Below are 21,443 nucleotides of genomic sequence, written 5' to 3'. Positions count from 1 at the left end.
AACAAAATCTCTTAATCGCCGTAGCTGACACATTCGTTCTTTAACCATTTGAGACACGTTCGGTCTCAAGGGTTAATTATATATTAATCTGATTTAATAATTTATACATGCTTGTGAGAATTATGCTATTGTCATAGATATTAACGATGTTTTCTAATAAAAGAAATTCTCGGAATTAGGGCTGTATTTTCAATTATACTCTAAAGGGGAAAAAAAAGACAATTTTGCCCTTCCTAAACATGGCGATCTCTGGCTTCACCGACTGAATGTTACTGTAAATTCATTCACTGGTTGGAAATGAAGCCTCCTTGCCAGTAGTATCTTTAACCTCTGAACTCCCGAGTGTGCCAGTCCTCCGCCATATTGACTGTTGTCTTGACTGGAGGAGATAGAGAACATTTTGAGGTCCGAGAAGAAACGAAAGTGTGCTCGTAAAAACCATTTAAACTGGTGCAAACTTGGCCAAAGCGTCCCGCAAACACCACTGTAATGGCGAGGAAGAAAAGCAAGCAACAAGGGGTCGGCCAGAAGGAGCTTGTGCCTGGACAGCAGACCGCACCGAAGAGCTCTGTCTCTCCCGGCGATGCAGCTGGCGGTGGCGGCGGAGGAGATGCTGGGTTGGATAGGCTGGCGAACACCAGGGCGAACCAGGTAGCTAAAAAAGCAACCCATTTGTAAAGACTACCCGGCCTGTGTTCCTTCTCCACTCTGGTAATCCAAACAGAACCCTACTGTTCTTTTTAATTTAATTAACGAAAACCGCTGAGGTAAAATTAAATGCATTCGCTCCGTACTTGAAAGCTATTTCACACTTGATGTACTTGTCGTGGATGTGGAGCGTGATAGCGTTGGATGTGCAGGTCAACAAATAAGCTGAATTAAGGGAGGAGGATCCGGGAGCTCTGCAGCCCATCTCTTGTGTCGGACAGGTGACATTGTACCTCATACAGGTCGTCCCATTTCCAGCCTTTACAACTCTTCATCCGCCCAGCTAACGTTAGCCTCAAGGCTAGTCAGTGTGCTGCAAACGTGCTTCATCCCTGTGTGCAGGAGCGCTCTGCAAGCACAAGCTAACAGCTTAGCAGCCCACCGGGCTACAGGAGAGAACGGGTTAAAAATTATTATGCCAAATCTCAGTTATGGTTTTCTTTTTTCCGTCGTGTTTTGTTTTTTATGATCTATTTGGGAGGTGAAAACTTTGACTGTAAATGCATCATTTTGTTAGGTCTTAATGAGCCCGTCATTTGCACCGAGCATCTAAAATGATGTCAAAACCACACGATTTGACTCAGATTTACCATTGTTTCTTTTTTAATTAAATTATAAAATATAACTCCAGCTGGTGCGAATTTTGCTGAGTCTGGGTCAGTTCCACTCAAAATTTCAAACAAGCCTTAAAACTATAATATTTATTTATAATCTGTTTTCCCTTTTTGCTACTATAATAAGAAGTAATAACAGTAAAACAGAACATGTTGAAGTTTATGTGATTCTTTTAAACAGTAGTGTGTAGTTTTGTTTATTTTTTTTCTTACAAATCATGAAACATTACTTATATTGTGACATAGATGTGACTTGCATCTAGCTGTATATGATTTGTAATCATGTGATTCAGTGTTATACATACACATAATTGTAGTTGACTTCTGTTGACATTTGTTAATTTATTGATACCCCACGATTATGGTCATCAATATCTCTCTTTTTTTCTTTTTTGCTGAATCAGTGAGTGGAGCTCAGAGAAATGCAATGCTCCAAAAATGTAACCAATCTGAAATACTTCTTATGCCATGAAACTCCACATAGACAGTTCAAAACAAACCGAACATTACATCTCCTTACCGACTATTCTGGTTTCTATTGGTCAAATTCATGTTTAGTAATACAGTTTCAAAGGCTTTTTGACAATCTAAACAGATTCTCGTAAAACCGTGACATTATTCTTAAACTTAATGAATCTGCAGAGTGGTTATAGAGGGTTTCTGAAAGGTTTTAAAAAGTCAAAAAGATCATTCTTAAAGTTTTAGGTTCTGGAAAGTGCACGTATGTCCAGTTAATTCCTAACTTTGTGTCTTCTTCATTAGCGTCTGTTTTTGTTCTGTGATTAGTAGCTCTCGCTGAGGATTTAGTTATTGCTTGTGAAATTGTGTTTCATCTCCTGTGACTAAACTATGACTCCCATGTTGCAGGGAAGCAATAAACTCGGCTGAAAAAAATAATGATTACATAATGTACAGTGTACTGTAGGTCCGGAAGGTAAGGGAACCCAGCTGTAAACAATTTACGTTGACAGTGTTGCATTAATTGTCCACTCGCTTTGTTCTCTGAATTTGTATTTTTCAAGTTCTGAGTCAGGAAAACAACCAGAACGCTCCCTAAAGTCAGTCTTTGGACCAGAAAAGCTGGAGCTGATGAAGAAACTCTGAGTTTAATATCTCTCACACAGTTGCCCATATTAACCATTTATTAGCACTTCATTAAACCAGGGCAACACAGCAAAATATCTGTTTGCGAATATGTTCCTTTAGTGTTTTAATACAGGAAGTTGAAAGAAGTAGGCTCGTAGTTGTTGGTGCGAAAAGAAAAGGCAAATCCCTCAGTTTTCCCTCTTGCAACCAGAACCCTCTAACTCAGGTGTGACTCCCTGCTCTGAAATCTGAGACTACTTGCACGCAGATATAACTCGTTGTAATCAACTAAGTAAAATATGTATTAACTAGTGAGTGTTATTTTTTTTTTCCATGTAATTCTTAGATTTAACTCACAATGACATCAGAAAGGTTTCCAGTGATGTTCCATTTAGCCTTTTGAAACACAAAGAAACACTCATTTCATTACTTTTCTAATAAGGCACTCAGTTGTGTTTCTATTTGTTTTTTTTTTTTGTATTTAATCTTCCTTCCAATAATTGTAAATGAAAAAAAAAAGACTTTGCTCCTTACTGGCATCACTCTTTCTTTGCATTATTTAAAATTGCTGGCCAGTGCAGATCATAAAGCCCTACACACTGCAGAGCCCCTGAAGTCTGTCTTGTGATATTAAACCATAGGATTTAAAATTAACTTGGCAAGTGTGTGACACTATAGGGCTGTTATTAAGCGCAATGTTCATTTAAATTGTGGTTCAAATCTTTGAGATGATTTAAAGCAAACTGAGTTTTGTGCAGACATTGCAAGAAATATCTCAGCCAAAATGATGGTATCAGAATATAAAGGAGCAATGATGGCTGTCTGTTCATCGAGTACTACGGGTCTCAAAGAGAAGAATAAACAAGAGGGAAGTATTCAAATGATAAAACAAACAAAGACTGAGTAGTAGTTAGGTCAAATAAAAAGCAAACAACTCTTCTGATGCTTTGAAGTTTTCTATTTATATTCACCTGTCTTCAAATTGGTTCAACTTCATTACGGCGCCATGTGAAGTCAGGCTGTAATTCCACAGTAACGGTAATCACTTTCTTTCTGTCTGTGTCTGCCCAGCCCATGCACACCTGCTGCCTGCTGTGCCATCGAGAATTCAAGGACTGGGGAGCGGGTTCTGTCAACGGGCTTCCCGCCGGCCACGGGACGAAGCTGGCCGACGCGGTGCCTGCACTCTCCCAGGCCTTATTGCGGGAGGCGCCGGGTCGAAAGCTGGCCGACGCGGTGCCCTCGCTGTCCCAGTCCTTGCTGGGAGAGGTGCCTCTGTGGATCTGTCAGAGCTGCTGCAAGAGTGTGGAGGAGGAGGAGAGAAGGAGCACGCAGGAGCAGCCCTCATCGGTACATTAAACAAACAAAAAAAAAAAATTCATAAAACGGTTTGGCTCAGGGGAAGTTTTATTCTGCTCCTGTTTTCTTATATTTGGACAATGTTTGGTTGTTTTAATTACTAAGTTTTGATTACTAATGCGTGTGGGAGAACCTCTTTTTGTTTTGCTTCATATGGGGATGCAGGTTCTGAAAAATCTGATTTGACTCCCCCCCCCTAATTGCTGAATGCATTAAAACTAAGAACTTCCATCTTTCTTTGGTCCATGATGCATCACCCAACAGCATGCACTTAAATGCCCTTTTTTCAGCTAACTAACTGATGCATAATTGGGCATAATCAAGTATTTTCTTTTAGTTTTCCACTGGATCCAAAACAACATCTAACATGGAACCTGCAGCACATTTTTTCAGTTTTATTTGTCCTGAGAAAAATAAAAGTGGAATTGCTCAAACTCATAATTAGCTGCTCAGACCTTAAATAAAAACAGATAGTGCTGTGTCAGAAAAAAGTCTAATGTGTGCATTTTCAGTTCAAATTGTAAATATGTTAAACGTTAGAAAAACAAGAAGCGGTCTTTTTTACTGTTTGTTTTTTTCTCATTAAAATAGTTTTAATGCATTTCTAAGCCGTTTGACCTTTATCTCACTCTCTTGTCGGGTTCTTTTGCTGCCAAGATTCGAGTCAATAAAAGAAGGCCAGATGAGTAACTAATTGGTGTTCTGTTTTGTGTATTTCTTTCAAACAAGGTACCATTGTCACACTCTTCCTCCTGTAAGTCCCAAAGCTGTGGGAACGGTTACCCGGAGCAAAGTACTGTAGACTGGGACCCAAGTTCCTTCCTGTCGGCCCACAAACTGTCAGGTCTCTGGAACTCGGCCCACTCCAATGGAGGCGAGCACTGCAACCACAACACTTCTTCGCACTCACAAGGTCTGTCATCACAAGGTAAGGAACAAAGGCATCAATGACACACACATGCACACGCACACACACACACAGTGATGGCTGAAGGTTTCTCCCGGCTTGAGATCCAGATGTTGAGTTGCTGGCGGTGTTGTTGTTGTTGTTCAGAGGAAACTGAAGTTAGTTTTATTGGTTGGCATCTTTGCTCTGCTGCACCTAAAGAGGGCGAAAATAAAGTTTTGGCTCAGAATTATTGCAGGTAAAATGATGTTTGCAGAAAGGAGGTTGGCTAAACCAAACTCTAAATTAAAGCTTTTATTCATAACTACAAAGCTACTGCATAGGTAGGCTGTTCTTTTTTAGTTATTAATGAATGACAGTGATAACGTAAGAAAATAAAAAAGATGAAATAGTGACTCAACTATTGATCAGCCAATGAACGAAATAGACTTGATTCAATGATCGCCAGGTCAAATACTGAAAAGTTAAATGCTGTTCTCTGGCATCGACAAATGTTATGCATGTTGGATACATGTTTTTGTTTTCAGTTGAGGAAACATCTTTGCGTTTAATTGCTGAATTAAAACTAGTTTATCCTAAGTTGTTATCGAACCTTAAAGAATGTCACTGATCTGTCAGGCAGCGAAGGTTTGATCAGAGTGTGATGCAGGAGCTGCTCTGTCTTAAACTTGTTCAACAACTGAGAGACATTTAAATGGACAAGATCATTTATTGTTCATCATTTCCAACATTTTAATGGTTGGGAAGGAATAGAACCAGCAGTTTATTGCTCCTCCCAAACTTTCACAAATCAAAAACAAAAAGCATCCCAAAGAGTAAACTTCTTAAATGCGTAGTAGAGATTACTCCAAAAACAACTACATATCATCTCTTAACAGTATTGCAAAATGGGTGACGTCTACTATTGTTTTCTGGTTTATCAACAATTATCAACAGATAATGACTATCAACAATAGTCATTGTCTGAGTATTAAATAAGTACACAGCATTTGCATTTTCGTCTAAACCAACTCTTCAATTTTAGCCCCTACTTTAGTCTGTGTTGCAGAGTTTACCTTAAATAGACCAGAGTTCCTGTAGCTCTGGTCTAGAAAACAACAAATTTGAATTGGTAATGTAAGATTGAGGCTTAAACATGGAAAGTGAAAGTAGTCAAATGATGCTTGTATGCATCATGAAGTCGCATGTCATTCTTGAAAGGTTTAATTTGTTTAGTGAATAAGAAGCAAAGGGTGCAGAGCACTGACACCACACCGACGGAGCAACATGAATAAGAAAGGAACAAGGCATGTCAACGTCTAGTGTCTTTCTACATCAGTTATGAGTAAGTCAACATTTTAAAATGTAATTCGAAGAGATGTGTAAGCTGGACTCAGACGTGTCAAAAACACTTGTGTCAGCTTGTCGACTTTTAGTAGAAACAATAATAATTAGTTATAGTTGGACAGTTAAACGTCGCCTCAAAGAAAAGAGACAATTTCACAAAGCAAACTCTAATCCTGAATGACTCCTACATGCTTCTTTCTGTTATTGATGGTTCAATTACACCAAAAGGTCCGACGCTTATTACTGTTTCTATGCATTGATCGGTGCGAGCTAAGGGGATGCACAGCTATTAAACCCTCTGTTATCTGAGATATTTTAAACGCGTTTCTATTTACAGGGCTAACAGCCTGTCACGAAAAACGGGGGCTTCACGAAGCACCCGGAAAGTCGGCAAAAACCTCAAGTCCCAAAGTCTGTCCCTACAGTCACCCGTCGTCCCAGAATTCCAGTGGATCCTCTGCTGGGAACGCCCAGTCTACCTCAGCAGACCTCTGTAAGACCACTCCCAAGCACTTCAAGACCATGTGCCGTCGACCAACGCCACCAGGTATTTTGTTTTGTTTAGTTTGAGTCAAGCAGTCTTGTTAAAAGTAGTGACGTACCGATGAAATATTTTGCTGCCAGTTTTCAGTTTCTGACTTTATTCACGCACAGGGTAATTAAAAGGGCTTTCAAGGAAAAGCTCTTGGTGTTTTGTAGAACGAAAGCAACCAGACTGTGCGGTTGCTTACCATCTTGATCAAATAAGACCGCTAACTGGAAGTAGCATGTGAAGTTTTTTTTCTTTATCTTACATAAGCAACTGCTGAAGAGGAACAATCTTTTGGTGAAATAAAAAAAAAAATAAAAACTGTATTTGTCTTAGGAACAAATATGGTGGAAAGTTTAATTTTATCCAACTGAATTCTTTACATTATGTCACTAATTAAGTTATGTTTTTTATGTTTTTTTCTTTGTATAAAAAAAGGATTTACTTAGTCGTTTTGTATGTGACTGAATAAAAGTACAGCATTTGTTTCAACACGGAAAACATTCTTAAGTATTTTTTAATAAAAAAAAAAAACAGTTTAATTTATCATTATCTTAAGCAAATGTAATTCTATCACTATTATTACTTCCCAAGTTATATCTGACATACAAAAACGCATCCAGTGTAGCGACATATAAAATGTCCCAGAGATGTAATTTTTACAAATTAATTACAAATGAGATGTAGGAATTTGCTCATTTGTAATTCCTGCAGTCGATCAATGTATATAACCTAGAGCTCATTTTGTTGTCCAGGGGAAGCCTTTCATCCCAGTGACCACCATCAACATGCAGACTTGTCGGTACCGCCCAACAGTCCCACCGGTCTCTCCTCCCAGCATTCCTCCCTCCTGCCCCCAAAGCCAAACTCTGGACAGCACGGCCACGTCACCTCGTCCTGCGGCGCTGGCGTGGCGGCCCAGACTTCTTTCTCCCCGCTGGTACCAAACCTCCACAACACCACAGCCAAACTCAACTCGCCGAGTCCAGACAGCCCGACATCGGTTCACAAACCCAGTTCATGCAAAAACTCCCACATTCCTGCGGTAAACACACAACACAGCAAACTAGGAACGTCTCTAATGGGCTGTAACCACTCTTGCAACGGACACAACCCGGGAACTGTGGCCGCTTCAAATGTAGGGCATCTGACGGCCGGAGCCTGCAGGTTAGAACCGGTGCCTCTGCTTATGTGAAATTAGAAAAATTCTGTATTTTTTGAAAGTAAAGATGTATTTTTTGGGGGGGGTCTTTTGCAGGGATCAGGCATGTAAAGGGCACAAAGTGACAAATGGGACATTGTGCCACCCATCGTCTGAGCTGGAAGAAGGTGAGGATGAAGACAGCAGCTCTGAGAGGAGCTCCTGTGCCTCCTCTTCAACCAATCAGAAGGACGGGAAATACTGTGACTGCTGCTACTGCGAGTTCTTTGGACACAATGCGGTAGATTTGCTTTTCCTTCCTTAAAGCTAGAAAGCAAGAAATGGAAAGCATTTGCTTTGCCAAACATGCGTCACATTTAAACATGTTTAACATCTTGCAGCCTCCAGCTGCACCAACCAGCAGAAACTACGCCGAGATCCGCGAGAAGCTTCGCTCACGCCTAACGCGACGTAAGGAGGAGCTGCCTCAACGTCAGGATGCAGAGCTGAACGCAGTCGGTGCCATTGACAACAGGGACGTGGACGAGCTGCTGGACTTCATAAACAGCTCGGAGCCTAAACCAGTCAACAGTGCCAAGGCTGCCAAGAGGGCTCGACACAAACAAAAGAAAAAGGTGTGCTGACCTTGGAAAAAGCTGCTCAAGTTCTGTCGCAAATCGTTACCTGTGAATTTTAAACAAAACCTATAGATGTGGTTTATTTTAAAGGTTAAAGCTCAAATCTTTGTCCGGCAATAGAAGGTCAAATCAATTGTGAGCATATTTGTAACTTCAGATTTCATTTTGTCATGGTAAAAAACACGATAAACCGTGATCTAGGACAATTTAACGAGCTTCAACCATTCTTGACTTCCCAGTACTGACAATACTTAAGTTGACTCCACCAAACATACTTCTTGTGATCTTGGCCAAAAAGATAAATATTGTGCTCGATATAGTTTTGCCTGCAAAATGCGTTTGAACTTGAAGGTGTCTGCTTTGGAGCAGATGCTTCTTTTTGGACAAGTCGTCTCCAACCTACGTTGATGTTTAACTGGACATGTGGTGAGCCAGCCCGTTCAAACCTGTGATAAAATGAAATCACATTGGCCCTTGTATTGTTCTTGGACATCATAACTAACATAGTTTTATCTGAAGGGAACAGCCTGGGTCAGAAGGTTGAAACTCAGTTACTCAAAAGCCAGGTCCAGGTCTTAGTGGGAGTGCATGTATAATCTTGAACCTCTGTAGATTAGAAAAAACCCTGCAATAAATTCAGACTTGTGCATCTCAATTTTGATACCACAAATTATATGTTGAGGTATCAAGCCGCTGCAACATTAAACGATTCCAATAAGTAATCAATAAGCCAGGATCAATATGACATTCATGTAGATGAGTGCATCTCTAAGGTGGTTCTGCATTGCGTGTTATGTGTTTGTACTTAAGTTTGCTCCTGAACCTGTTTCCTCTTATGATGCAGGAAAAAGCTCAGCAGGTTAACACGGGTCCTGCTGGCAGCGAACCCCAGTCCGGTGCGCCCGAGGAGCCCGTAGACGAGCACATCCCCGACGGCCCTGAAGCAAGTCGGCTGCTTGACTGGCCTCAGCTGGAACTTGAGCGAGTCAACAGTTTTCTCACAAGTCGACTGGAAGAGATCAAGAACACCATCAAAGACTCGATCCGGGCCTCGTTCAGCATGTACGACCTCAACCTGGACGTCAATGACTTTCCCAAGAAGGCGGCTACATTGGAGGGAAACCACCTGCTGTCCCATCTCAACGGTTCCTCTGACTTGCAGCAGATAGACCTGGACCTTTCTCCTCTCTCGCTGGGAAGCTTTAAGAGCCACCTGGACCTGGTTAACGGATGGGAGGACACGAATATGTCCTCTTCTCCCAACGCTGCTGCCAACACCCAATCAGGTGTCAGTGCTGCTTCAAAGGACGCCCAGCGGTTGCACACTACAAGCAGTCTCTCAAAGCTCGCTAGAGTTCGCTCCCCAGAAAGATGCACTTCAGCTGGATCTGACAGTTTGCCAGAGGTGCCAGCCCAAGCGACGGCAAAATCAAAGGAGGACGCTCCTGACCCCAAGAGCACTGGAAACGTCGGCGCAAAGTCGAAGAAGAATAAAAAGCAGCAGCTAAAACAGGAGCAGTCGGTGTTGGAGCAAAACTCTGTCAGACCAACCAAAGCTGCCTCTGGGAACGAAGCACAGAAAACCAATGAGTCTAAAGACACGGCGTCTCACGGCTCAAAGGCTGCGAGCAAACAGCCTCAGCAGCCAGCAGACAACCAGAAGAACGGGCCTAAGAAAGCCGAGGAGGGGAGGTCGTCCAAACACGTGTCAAACGGAGCAAACGGCCTTGTGGGTGCACCAAGGGGGAAAACTGACATGGAGACCCGAGGAGGTCGATCCGAGCAGGAATCAGAGAGCAAAGCTCCCGCCTGCGTTCCTCCAAATGGGCCTCCACAGCAGCAACCCAAGGGGAAAAATAAGAAGAACAAGAATAAGGGAGAAAAGTCCAACAGTGCTATTGGTACGGGGGCAACAGCTTTGTCTTTACCACATTATGTTGGATTTGAGTCGTCCCATCTAATGTTGCATCTTTCTGTCACTTCTTCAGATGATGTATTTCTCCCTAAAGATGTGGACCCCACAGAAATGGATGAGATTGATCGGGAAGTTGAATACTTTAAAAGGTAATCACAATAGAGCTGTTTAAAAAATATATTAAAAATCGGGTTTTAGTTTGAACCATACATGCACTAATCAGAATTTTGAGCTCGGATTCCAGTCTTTGGGTTTTATAAAGCTTTGAGCTGCTGATGCTAATTCTTACCTTTTTTATTTTTTTTCTTTATCAAAAAAAACGGCATGATAAATGAACAGTATTGAAGATTCCTGACTGAATGTAGTGTACAGTGCTTTGGAGTCCTCTGGACTAGCTAAATCACTACACAAGTACAGGCCATTTGCTACTCTGTTTTACCAATTGTCAGAGTTAGCATAGATAAATAAAACAAATTTGGGGGGAGTGTAAACCTTTAACTCTGAGATTTCTAAAAGGTTGCCCTATTTTGGAATCAACAGTGGTATGTTGAACAAAAGCTAAATGAATAAAACCAAACATGTCTGTTTTACTATGTTGAGCCTTCCTGTTATCTATTTAGAGAGCAGCTTTTCACACATATAGTTTTTGGATTCTTTTTTTCTTCCTTAATAATTAACAACTTCATTTAATGTTCTGAAACACTGAAGTGTGACAATCTTGCAAAAATAGGAAATCAGGATGGAGACAAACACTTTTTCACACCACTGTACATTTCTGTGATTTTCTAACTTCATTTTGAAGAACTCGGTGGTTCTGGTAAAAGTTATATTTGAGTCTTCTTCAGTCAGTAAGCAATTCCACATGGAAACGTGTTGTTTGGTTGAACCGGTAGGTCTTACTCAAGTGATCTCTGATCAGAAAAATAACCAATTTTTGAGTTTTTGATGTTCAGCAGATGTTCAAGACGAACATCTGCTGATTTCTCTGTTCGTATCTGACAGTGTTAGCCTTATTTGCATCACTAATCCAGTTTTCTCACTTCCTGTTTTTCATATCTTTGCTTCTCATAGGTTCTGTCTTGATTCAGCAAAGCAAACTCGCCAGAAAGTAGCAGTGAACTGGTCCAACTTCAGCCTCAAAAAGGTTCCTTCCAATGCAGCTCAATAACTCGGATGAAATTCAGAGGTGAAGAAATAAAAAAATTCTTCACATAACAAACTCTCTCAGCAGAGCCCAGTTTGGCCTGAGCCCTTCTCTCATTCCCAGTTTTCTTCTCCTGATAAAGCCAAGGGACCCTGGTTTTAAAAATCTTGCTCTTCACTAAAAAGACTGAAACGCGACTCGTGGCCGTGAAGCCACCTGGCGCTCTCAAGGCCAACTCTACCCTTTTGCCATGATTGCAACGTGGACCGAATGAGTGACACAGAGACGGAGAAAAGTCTGTTGATTCAACTGCATCCATGTGCTTACGTATGTAGTATGTAAACAATTAAATGAAATAAATGGTTTTATCACAAATCTGCGAAATTTTAACGTTGTTAAACTGATTAATTGCAATGAAGTCAAACGGAACTGGTGCTTATCATCCATCACAACCTGCAGTCTAATCCAAATATGCCAATAATGTACAGTTGTCAGAATGGAGCACAATATAATAGTTTGAACTAATATGAAGAAAACACAGCTCTACCATCCTAAGTTACAGTTATAACAGGATGCGCCGCTTTTAGTCTCAGAGAGACTGACGTCCGTCCTGGCTCTGAATTGGACACCGATATTGATTACGATCAACAATCTACCTTCCTCTTGACCTACCTGCTAGACTTTCTTGTTATGAAATTGAAAAAAATAATAATAATACAGCATGTTTTTTTAAAACAATAGATATGAGAGCAACACTAATAATATTCATGTCGTCACTTATTAAATTTATTTTTTTTTATTTTTTTTTATACATTTGGCCTATGGGATGCATGATAAATGTGATTTCTGTCAGCCCCCCCTGCAGATGCATCCCTGTGCATGATGAAAAGGAACTAAACTCTTTGCTCCTATCTTGTATTGGAAAATTGTGTTGCTTCAGTGTCGGTCCCTCTTTGGTGTTAGTTATGAAGAACTACGATATCCAATACACTCTGAGACTATGTGTTGAAGAAACCCCTTTGCCATGAAGTGCTTATTCTCTAAACTGCTATTTCAGCCCCTGCTTGGCAGCACACTGTGCAATGTTCACTCCAGCATTGGACACACATTGTTTGTTGCAGTTAATTTAAATGCTTGTACATACTGAGTGAATATTTTTGGCCCCTTCGAGTCTTTTTCTTACCTTCCTGAGGGTTGTTTGTGTATATGTGTGAGCGTCATTTTTCATCCATAATGCTCTGACCTGTACTGTTAACTTGACGCCCTCCTCCCAAGTGTTTTCTTGGCAAAAATAATAGAGACGGACCTTTAGGACACGAGCCTTTGGCTTTACACCGGTATCAATGTTTTTTGCCTGATGGCTTTCATGAAGATGGATGATTTTTTTTATTATTATTTTAAATCTGTGCTGAAATTCTGTTTTTAATGTAACATCTCTGATGCTTTCCAGGTTATACTCAACTAGAAAAGATTACCTTAATGTTTCGAATGTAGATTTATACTATACCAATAACAGCCAAGTGTATGTTGGCTTGTTTCTTTTTTTAATTCACTTTTGATACTGTGAAAAAAAATCTTTCGTTCGGAAAGATTAAAACAATACAGTTTTGACAAAATCCGGTGTGGTGTTCATCTTTTTAATTTTGGCTCATCCCTGTATCCGTACCGCTGTCTCGCCTGTTTGGAAGATGTGGCTCCGGTTGATCTGACCCTCCTGGCGTTCCGTACAGTAGTAGCTTCTGTTGTGTGAACAGGAAGAGTTGATTGAATCAAGTTATTGTATTATGATCTGTAGCTAACTCATAAGATATACAGAGTAAAGTTACGTAAATATTAAATAAAATGGAGACCGAAAATCGGACTCTAAAGGTAAGTTGAAATCAAACTACGGGTGATAAACGGGTGAAGCGCTAGCTAAGGGAAGCTGGTATGGACATGCTAACAAGTTTTTTTTTATCAGTGAAGGTCTTGTATATTTTCACCTAAGATAGTACATTTAAATGTACATAAAATTACGCAGAAAGTGTAAAAATACATTTTTGTAATATGGTGCAGGTATTGATACTAAACTATATCAACACGGGCCTTACAAAGTGAGCTAGCCGTGTTACGTGTGCAGTTTTGACTTTTCGAAGGCTGTACGATTATCAGTGTCTGCTTCTATTTTAATGTAAATACGGTGGTGAAATTTTAAACTGAGATGCGTATCTGTGTTAGAGAGCATTTCTTGGAGGCTTGAAAGTTGATGTCTGTACCAGCTTCAATTACAAAAATAGACGGGCGCTACGAACAACTGTCTATACGACGCTAATATGAATTTAAATTCCTGAAATGAATCATTCAGCCACAATGTACAAAGTTCATAATTTTGCTTTTGAATTATCATGGCATCTGTCATTTGTTTTTCCAGAGATCCCATGGAGGTGAAGAAAAGTCTGCCTCAGAAGAATCGGAAGATGATGATTATGTCCCATATGTTCCAGTCAAAATTAGGAAACAACAAATGGTGAGTTATCTTGCATTAGTAATGTTACAAAACAAAGAAATGACAAGTCTGTCTGCAAATTTAATGTTTAGGTTCTTGTTTTCACGTGACCAAATGACCTTACATTAACCTTTTTTCTTAATATTTATTAAACCCTTTCCCCCCCTTATAGTAATTCCATTATGAAACCACACACTAATAATTTTCATCTTTTTACTTCATTATTATTGTAATAATCTGAATCTTGGGGGGGGGTAGGGGGTAAAAATCCTGTCAAAGTCGGGTAAATGAATATTAAGGGTCTGTTAGGCCTTTAATATTTTGAGTTGCTTAACTTTATGTTGCGCAGTTGTCCTTTAAGTAAGTATGTAGTCAAGCCTTTTGAATGTTTACAGCTCCAGAAGATGCTACGGCTGCGCGGAAAGGCCGTAGATGACGAGCAGAAGGATAGCGGAGAGGAACAAAGGGATGAAGAGGAGGGCCTTGGTCCACGCTCCAATGTTAGTCTCCTCGACCAACATCAACACCTCAAGGAGAAAGCAGAAGGTTCGGAGCAGAGCTTGTCCATGTAACAACACTTGTCTCTACTTTCTGTCTTTACTTTAAGGGATCTGTAACAGTTTTTACTTGTCTGTGTATGCAGCCCGTAAGGAGTCTGCAAAAGAGAAACAGCTGAAGGAGGAAGAGAAGATTCTGGAAAGCGTGGCTGAGGGCAGAGGTACGTTACCACAACCAAGACCCTCAGAAGTCAGAATTGAGAAACGTGTAGATGACACAACTAATTGCACAAACTCAAATCTCTTCTTTTAGCTCTGATGTCTGTAAAGGAAATGGCCAAAGGTATCATATATGATGACCCAATTAAAACAAGGTGAAACTTTACTTAATTAAGCTTTTTTTGTGTTTGTTGGACTTCTTTTTTTTGGTGGTGGTGGGGGCTCATTTAACTGATTAATATTCATTCGTAGCTGGAAAGCACCACGATACATCCTAAATATGCCAAACACAAGACACGAGCGAGTCAGGAAGAAATTCCACATCCTGGTGGACGGAGAAGGCATCCCTTTTCCCATCAAAAGCTTCAGGGAGATGAAGTTTCCGCCAGGTGACGCCGCTCGACTCCTCCCACGTCAAAACTGCATCCTGTGGCTTCATGTCTCTCCTGTTAACACATTTCTGTTTTTGCATTTGCAGCAATTCTAAAAGGTTTAAAAAAGAAGGGGATTGTCCATCCAACCCCGATTCAGATACAAGGAATCCCCACAGTGTAAGTGATGCGATGATCTCTGCCAGGATTTAATGCATGTGAAACTGTTGATGAGCTGACAGCGCTTGTGTGTAGTCTGTCAGGTCGAGACATGATTGGCATCGCCTTCACGGGATCAGGAAAGACTTTGGTCTTCACTCTGCCAATCATCATGTTTGCCCTTGAGCAGGAGAAACGTCTGCCTTTTTTCAAGAGAGAGGGACCATATGGACTCATCATCTGTCCCTCAGTAAGACATGCCAGACTTGTTTGTTTTTGGGGGGGTTTTCTTGAAAAAAACGAGAGAAACAAACACCGGTTGATTATATGACTTCAAAAATTTATTTTTATTTGTACTTGATAAACCAAATTTTGGCAAATTGCTTATTAAATAATAATTTCAGTGGGAATGTGCCCATTGTGTTGTTGCAGGCAAATGAAGTTGAATGGAAGTAAAATAATAATGGAAATTATTAACTTTTATAGTTTTGTCCATTGTAAATGTGAGTAGAAATTATTCAGCAATAACAGACGATGAACGTGTTGAGTCTAAATAATTGTTGGGTTTGATTTCAGAGAGTTTATATTGTATTTATGTGAAAGAACCACATGATTTCCAAAAAGAAACGTTACTTTGAAAAGGCAAGTTGCAATCGACAGGTAAAACCCCTGGAAAAGGAGGATATCTGAATCAATTAGGAAAAGCCTGAACAATGCATCTCTACCATTTTGACTTGTTCAGAGCACATCTTAGTCCCCCTCATGTTTTTTTCAGTTTTAAACCTCAATTACATAAGCAATGGAAAGTCTTTTACTTGTCATACAGTAAAACATCTGCAACCTTCCTCCTCCCCCAGCGAGAGTTGGCGAGGCAGACTCATGGCATCATAGAGTATTACTGCAAGCTGCTGGAAGAGGAAGGAGCTCCTCAGCTGCGCACAGCCCTCTGCATCGGAGGAATGTCTGTCAAGGAGCAGATGGAGGTGGTGAAACAGTAAGAAAGATTGAAAAATCTGTTCGCTGCCGTGCCGTTTGGAAGTGTTCAGCTACGTCATCCTGAGACAAACGCAGACACTCGAGAAGGGGTCCCTGTGAACCGTGTCACAAAGTGTAACGTCAAAAAGCAGAGTAGCGACTTGTATTTGAGGATCTTTTTATATTTGTCGTATTGTTTTCAGTGGCGTCCACATGATGGTCGCCACCCCTGGAAGGTTGATGGACCTGCTCCAAAAGAAGATGGTCAGTCTTGACATTTGCCGCTACTTGGCTCTGGATGAGGCGGACAGGATGATTGACATGGGGTTCGAAGAAGACATCCGGACCATATTTTCCTATTTTAAGGTGAGGCACTTGTGGTGTAAATAAGCGATGTTGGGGAATTGGACCATCGACATGTTTTTATCAGGGCTGTCCAGGTTTGCGTCGTGAGAGCCACTGTCCTGCAACCATTCTCAAATACACCTGAATCAAATGAATGGCTTCTAAGGAGGCAATTCAGTTATTTGATTCAACTGTGTTGGACAAGGGATGTGCCTGAAAGTTGCAGGACAGTAGTTTTTGAGGACTGGACTTGGGCTCCTAGCTGATTAAAAGGAACGGGGTTTTGTGGAAAAGAAAAGTTAAATGGGTATTGTGGCCTAATGTGGTAGAAGTTTGAGGAGAGATTCATTTAGTGCAAACTGAAGTAAGACTGGAGCGCAACAGAACATGGAAAAAGTGAATTGCTGTAAATACTTTCTGGATGTACCATAAACATTTCCTGGTTTCTTAAATTATTTATGAAATACTTGATATATTGACAGACAAAGCCTTCTGTGATCGAAACACGTATCAGGATCATAAAACCAACCACATTTTGGAGATTCCAGGAGATTCCAGCTGTGTGGAAAAAAAATGACTTTTTTTGGCTCGAGCTAAACGGTCCGTTTAGTACTTTCTGAAGCGACCTGGGCAAGTGTAGTTTAAGTAAGCGAGTGGTCAAATCTGGAGTGATTGTTTTACAATACACACATCACAGTGCAGTTGTTGCAATTTTCATGTTCCTCTGATCGGTGAGCTGGTTGTTTTATTGTATATTTTAGTCACTGGATAGAAGTATTGCTTTCTGGTGACATTTCTCTGGAATAAACTTTCTTTTGCCTAAATTGTGTTTTCAATCTGGATTTCTCCTGATTGTATTTTTATTTTTTTGTTTTCTTTGTTTTTCATTGCTAAGTTGTGATTTTTCTCACACTCCTAAAGCTCTCAGAGGAAGGGAAAGTTAATCATCTAGAATTGGCCACGTTGTGTGTTCCAGCTGCTGCACTCAATCTGTGGACGCAGACCATTTTCTCCGTCTGTAAAATGCAAAGCAGCCTTCCTGATTTTGTGTGTTTTGTCCGCGTTTTCTAGGGACAAAGGCAGACCCTACTTTTCAGTGCCACTATGCCGAAGAAGATCCAGAACTTTGCCAAGAGTGCTCTGGTCAAACCGGTCACTATTAATGTGGGCCGAGCCGGAGCTGCGAGCTTGGATGTAATCCAGGTACGTTTTGTCTGAGTCGCTGTAAAGCTTCTCAAATCTTCTCATAGATTTCATCTTGAAGATTTTTCATGAGCTTATTTAACTTTTTTCCCCCCCCAATGCAGGAAGTGGAATATGTCAAAGAGGAGGCCAAGATGGTGTACCTGCTGGAGTGCCTCCAGAAAACCCCACCTCCAGTAAGAATCTCGATGTACTATGCAAACATCCTGACAAAATGAGCGGATATACATAGTCACCGTTTGTTTTGACAGGTGTTGATATTTGCTGAGAAAAAGGCCGACGTAGACGCCATCCACGAGTACTTGTTGCTTAAGGGAGTGGAGGCGGTGGCCATACACGGAGGAAAAGGTATGCAGAATTATGTCGATGCTGCTACGCAAAGCTATTAGGAGACAAAAACGGTGAATGAAGGAGTGTTGAACCCAGCATGAGATTTTCTTCTAAAATCCGCTTGCATTACCTCTTTAATACCAGCAGATGTCGCCCTTCTTGCAAACACCACAAGGCTCAGTGAAGCAGTCACTAATCAGGTGTAAAAAAAACAAAGGTTTTATTTGTCGATTCTTTTTGCAGATCAGGAAGAAAGAACTAAAGCCATAGAAGCGTTCAAAGAAGGGAAGAAAGACGTTTTGGTTGCCACAGACGTTGCATCTAAAGGTCTCGATTTTCCAGCCATTCAGCATGTAGTGAACTACGACATGCCTGAGGAGATAGAAAACTACGGTAAAGAGGGATATATGCTGATCAATAAATCTACACAAGATTGTCACATTATGTAGTTGGGTGTGGACTTCTTCTTCTCTAATGTCTCTCTATCAAATTTTTGTTGTTTTAGTCCACAGAATAGGAAGAACCGGACGATCAGGCAAGACCGGTATTGCCACAACGTTCATCAATAAGGGCTGTGGTGAGGAAACATTACTTTTTTTCTTTTTTTTTAATCCAATCATTTATCCTCAAAATTGTTGTTCTTTTACTTTGCTGCAGATATTACAAATATCTGTTGTCCCCCCACCTCCATCTTTACAGTAGAGAAGTAAATTGTAGCTGTTTCAAGTGTTGTGCAGCCTCTAACAGGTTTTCTTCCAGGATTGCTCTGCATTAAACTTCGCTTCCTGCAGAATCACACTTTGCGTTTGTGTCGGACACTTGAGCAAACCTTTAACATTTTGAAAGCAAAATATAATTCTCACTCTGCGTAATGTTATTTAGCAAATCACTTCTGTTTGCTAAATGTCACAAAAATGAGAGGGAACGTGTGTCAGAGACGTCTTAATGTCTTTAAAGTCAGAAGTTTGCGTGCGACTCCACAGTGTTTGGCAGCATTGCCTCTGAACTATCCGACTTGGGTCAAACCTTCTCGGTTTCCTTCCTGCTCTGGTGTAACCGAGTCCATTTTGTAGGCCGCGTGGCTCACACATGCCTTTTCAGATCTGCCCACAACTTCTCCATAGGACTGAGATCAGGACTTCGGGTTGGCCACGTCAAAACACTGCCTTTGTTGACCTTAAGCCACTTTTGTCTGTTTGCTCAATGTTGTTGTTCATTTGGAAGATCAATCTGCACCCAAGTTTTAACTTCCTGGATGATTGTTGTCGCTTTAATATTTCCACATAGTGGTCTTTCTTCATAATGCTATCTATTTTATGAAATTCAGTTTTTTCTGCAGCAAAACGGACCCATCACATAATTCAGTCAGAAGGGTGCAAGCAGCAACCCCCCTGTTTTTTCTTCTGGATGCCACTGTGGCTAAAAACTTCCACTTTAGTGTGATCAGATCACAGGGCATGTCTCTAAAATGTCCTTGTGTCCATCTGCAAACTGCAGTCTGGCTTTTTATGTTTCTTTTGAAGTAAAGTCTTCTTCCTCGCCGAGTTTCCTTTCAGCCCATGTCGGTACAGAACACATTTCACTGCGGACAACGACACCGTCTTGCCAGCTTCGGCCAGCATCTTCACAAGGCTTTTGGCTTTAATTTTGGGGTCAGTTTTCACCTTTTGGGCCAAACCCGAGCGGTGTGACGGTTGGACGTTCCCACCACGTCTGTCCTCGCATATAAGACTTTGAACGGATGAACGCAACACCTGGAAGCGTCTGGAAATGATTCCCCAAGGACGAACCAGAAATGTCCAAATCCATGACATTGTCAACTGGGTTTTCGCTAAAGAAACGGTAATCTTTCTTTATGTTAACTTCTGATTTTAAAGAGATCAGTAAATAAATCGGACGCATTCTTTTTCTCACTATTGTGGCATTTAGTAAATAGAAGTAGATCTGGCCATTCTGAGCTGAAACAAACATTATCTAACTTCAGACAGTAAGAAAAAAAAAACGTGTTTCTATGCTTTTATTCGGTGTATGTAAACTTCAATGCTACAATGTGGCTGCAACATGACAAAGACTGACAAATTTGTTGAGTGTGAAAGCGAGATGCAGTGATGGCGCCTAATGGAAGTGCTGCAGAATCGTCCTGACCAAACCTTCATCTGTCTGAGGACGTTGGTCCTCCAGTGGCTACTGGATCCAGACATTAAGAACCACCCAACTCTGCAGCCCAAGCGACTGTTTTCTGTTCATTATCTGTGAGGAAGTGCTTGATGACGGGAAACGGAGTAAATCTGTCCACCACAAGCCGTTTTAGAAAACGAAGCTCCTAAAGTAAACTCAAATGGCATTCAACAAATGCAAAATACCAGCTGGCAAGTTCCTGTAAAATGGTTCTATTTTAATGTTAGATTTGTAGGTTCACGTTTTTAGTGTAATTTTAGTGGAACAAAATAGACGCAAACCGCTCAGACGTGGTCGACGGAAGTAATGAGTATTAGAGCAATGTGGTGGAGGAATAAGTAAAGTAAAATGTAGCAAGTTTTTTACACAGAAATGCTTCTCAAATAAAGCACAAATGCTCCAAAAACGGTATTTAAGTGCAGTACGTAAGTAGATTTATTTGATTCCTGCCCACATCTGGTAACGACCAACATGGAGGAGCTGATGAAAGTTAACTGCAGGGTGAAACCAGCCAGGCTTCAGGGGAAAAAAAAGAACTTGTGACTTTAGCTGGCCTTGAACTCAGCGGCGTTCGTCTCGCCTCTCCTGACAGACGAGTCTGTGCTGATGGACCTGAAAGCTCTGCTGGTCGAAGCCAAACAGAAGGTTCCCCCAGTCCTCCAGGTGCTCCAGACGGGCGACGAGACCATGCTGGACATTGGAGGTGAGCTTCTTTGTTGTGACATAATCGTCTCACTGCGCCGTGTGGCATTAGCGGGTTTATGCTAACGCGTCCTGCTGCCGTGTCTTCCCAGGGGAGAGGGGCTGCACGTTCTGCGGCGGTCTCGGCCATCGTATTACCGACTGTCCCAAGCTGGAGGCCATGCAGACCAAGCAGGTCACCAACATCGGTCGGAAAGACTACCTGGCTCATAGCTCGATGGACTTTTAAACGCTATCTTCGTTTCGTTTTTTTTTGTTTTTTTTTGTTTTTTTTAGAAGAATGCAAGTTGTCCTGATGTAGGTGAAAATATTTCTGCGGAAACTTTGCACTTACATGTAATGTCTCTGAATTGAGGAAGTTTATTTTACCACCCTCCTCTAGATCTGTTAGACAGAAGTGATTGTTTGTTTCTTTTCCTCTTAAGTTACTTGCTGTGAATATGTTTTTTTTTTTTTTTAAATGCCGCTAGTGTCATCTGAACTGTAAATAAAACCTTTATATTTTACATGATCTTTTTGTATTATGTACAAAATTGAAGAAGTGCCGCTGAGTTTTTTTTCTACGAGGAAGTTGATGTGGTTGCAAAATAATTCAAAGGGAAGTTTGACTCA

The 21,443-nt window shown here is 41.0% G+C and overlaps 2 protein-coding genes across 2 annotated transcripts; both read left to right on the top strand.

Annotated features, from left to right (window-relative positions):
• Positions 1-142: 142 nt before the first annotated feature.
• On the top strand, positions 143-12,063 carry fam193b (family with sequence similarity 193 member B). The gene is made up of 10 exons (XM_007561583.2): positions 143-651; positions 3,480-3,758; positions 4,497-4,695; positions 6,338-6,547; positions 7,285-7,696; positions 7,788-7,971; positions 8,072-8,305; positions 9,153-10,209; positions 10,297-10,372; positions 11,295-12,063. Exons 1-10 carry the CDS (start codon positions 490-492, stop codon positions 11,389-11,391), a joined length of 2,910 nt encoding a protein of 969 aa, XP_007561645.1. The 5' UTR covers positions 143-489; the 3' UTR covers positions 11,392-12,063.
• Positions 12,064-13,029: 966 nt separating this feature from the next.
• On the top strand, positions 13,030-21,365 carry ddx41 (DEAD (Asp-Glu-Ala-Asp) box polypeptide 41). The gene is made up of 17 exons (XM_007561581.2): positions 13,030-13,236; positions 13,778-13,873; positions 14,248-14,398; positions 14,496-14,570; positions 14,663-14,723; positions 14,821-14,957; positions 15,047-15,119; positions 15,195-15,348; positions 15,956-16,092; positions 16,277-16,439; positions 17,490-17,621; positions 17,726-17,797; positions 17,873-17,969; positions 18,195-18,344; positions 18,457-18,528; positions 20,722-20,832; positions 20,924-21,365. Exons 1-17 carry the CDS (start codon positions 13,210-13,212, stop codon positions 21,058-21,060), a joined length of 1,845 nt encoding a protein of 614 aa, XP_007561643.1. The 5' UTR covers positions 13,030-13,209; the 3' UTR covers positions 21,061-21,365.
• The last annotated feature ends 78 nt before the right edge of the window (positions 21,366-21,443 follow it).

The sequence above is a fragment of the Poecilia formosa genome, unplaced genomic scaffold (assembly GCF_000485575.1).
Source record: "Poecilia formosa unplaced genomic scaffold, Poecilia_formosa-5.1.2 Scaffold128, whole genome shotgun sequence".
In the NCBI taxonomy this organism is placed as follows: domain Eukaryota; kingdom Metazoa; phylum Chordata; class Actinopteri; order Cyprinodontiformes; family Poeciliidae; genus Poecilia; species Poecilia formosa.
This window is presented reverse-complemented; position numbering and strand designations above follow the sequence as displayed.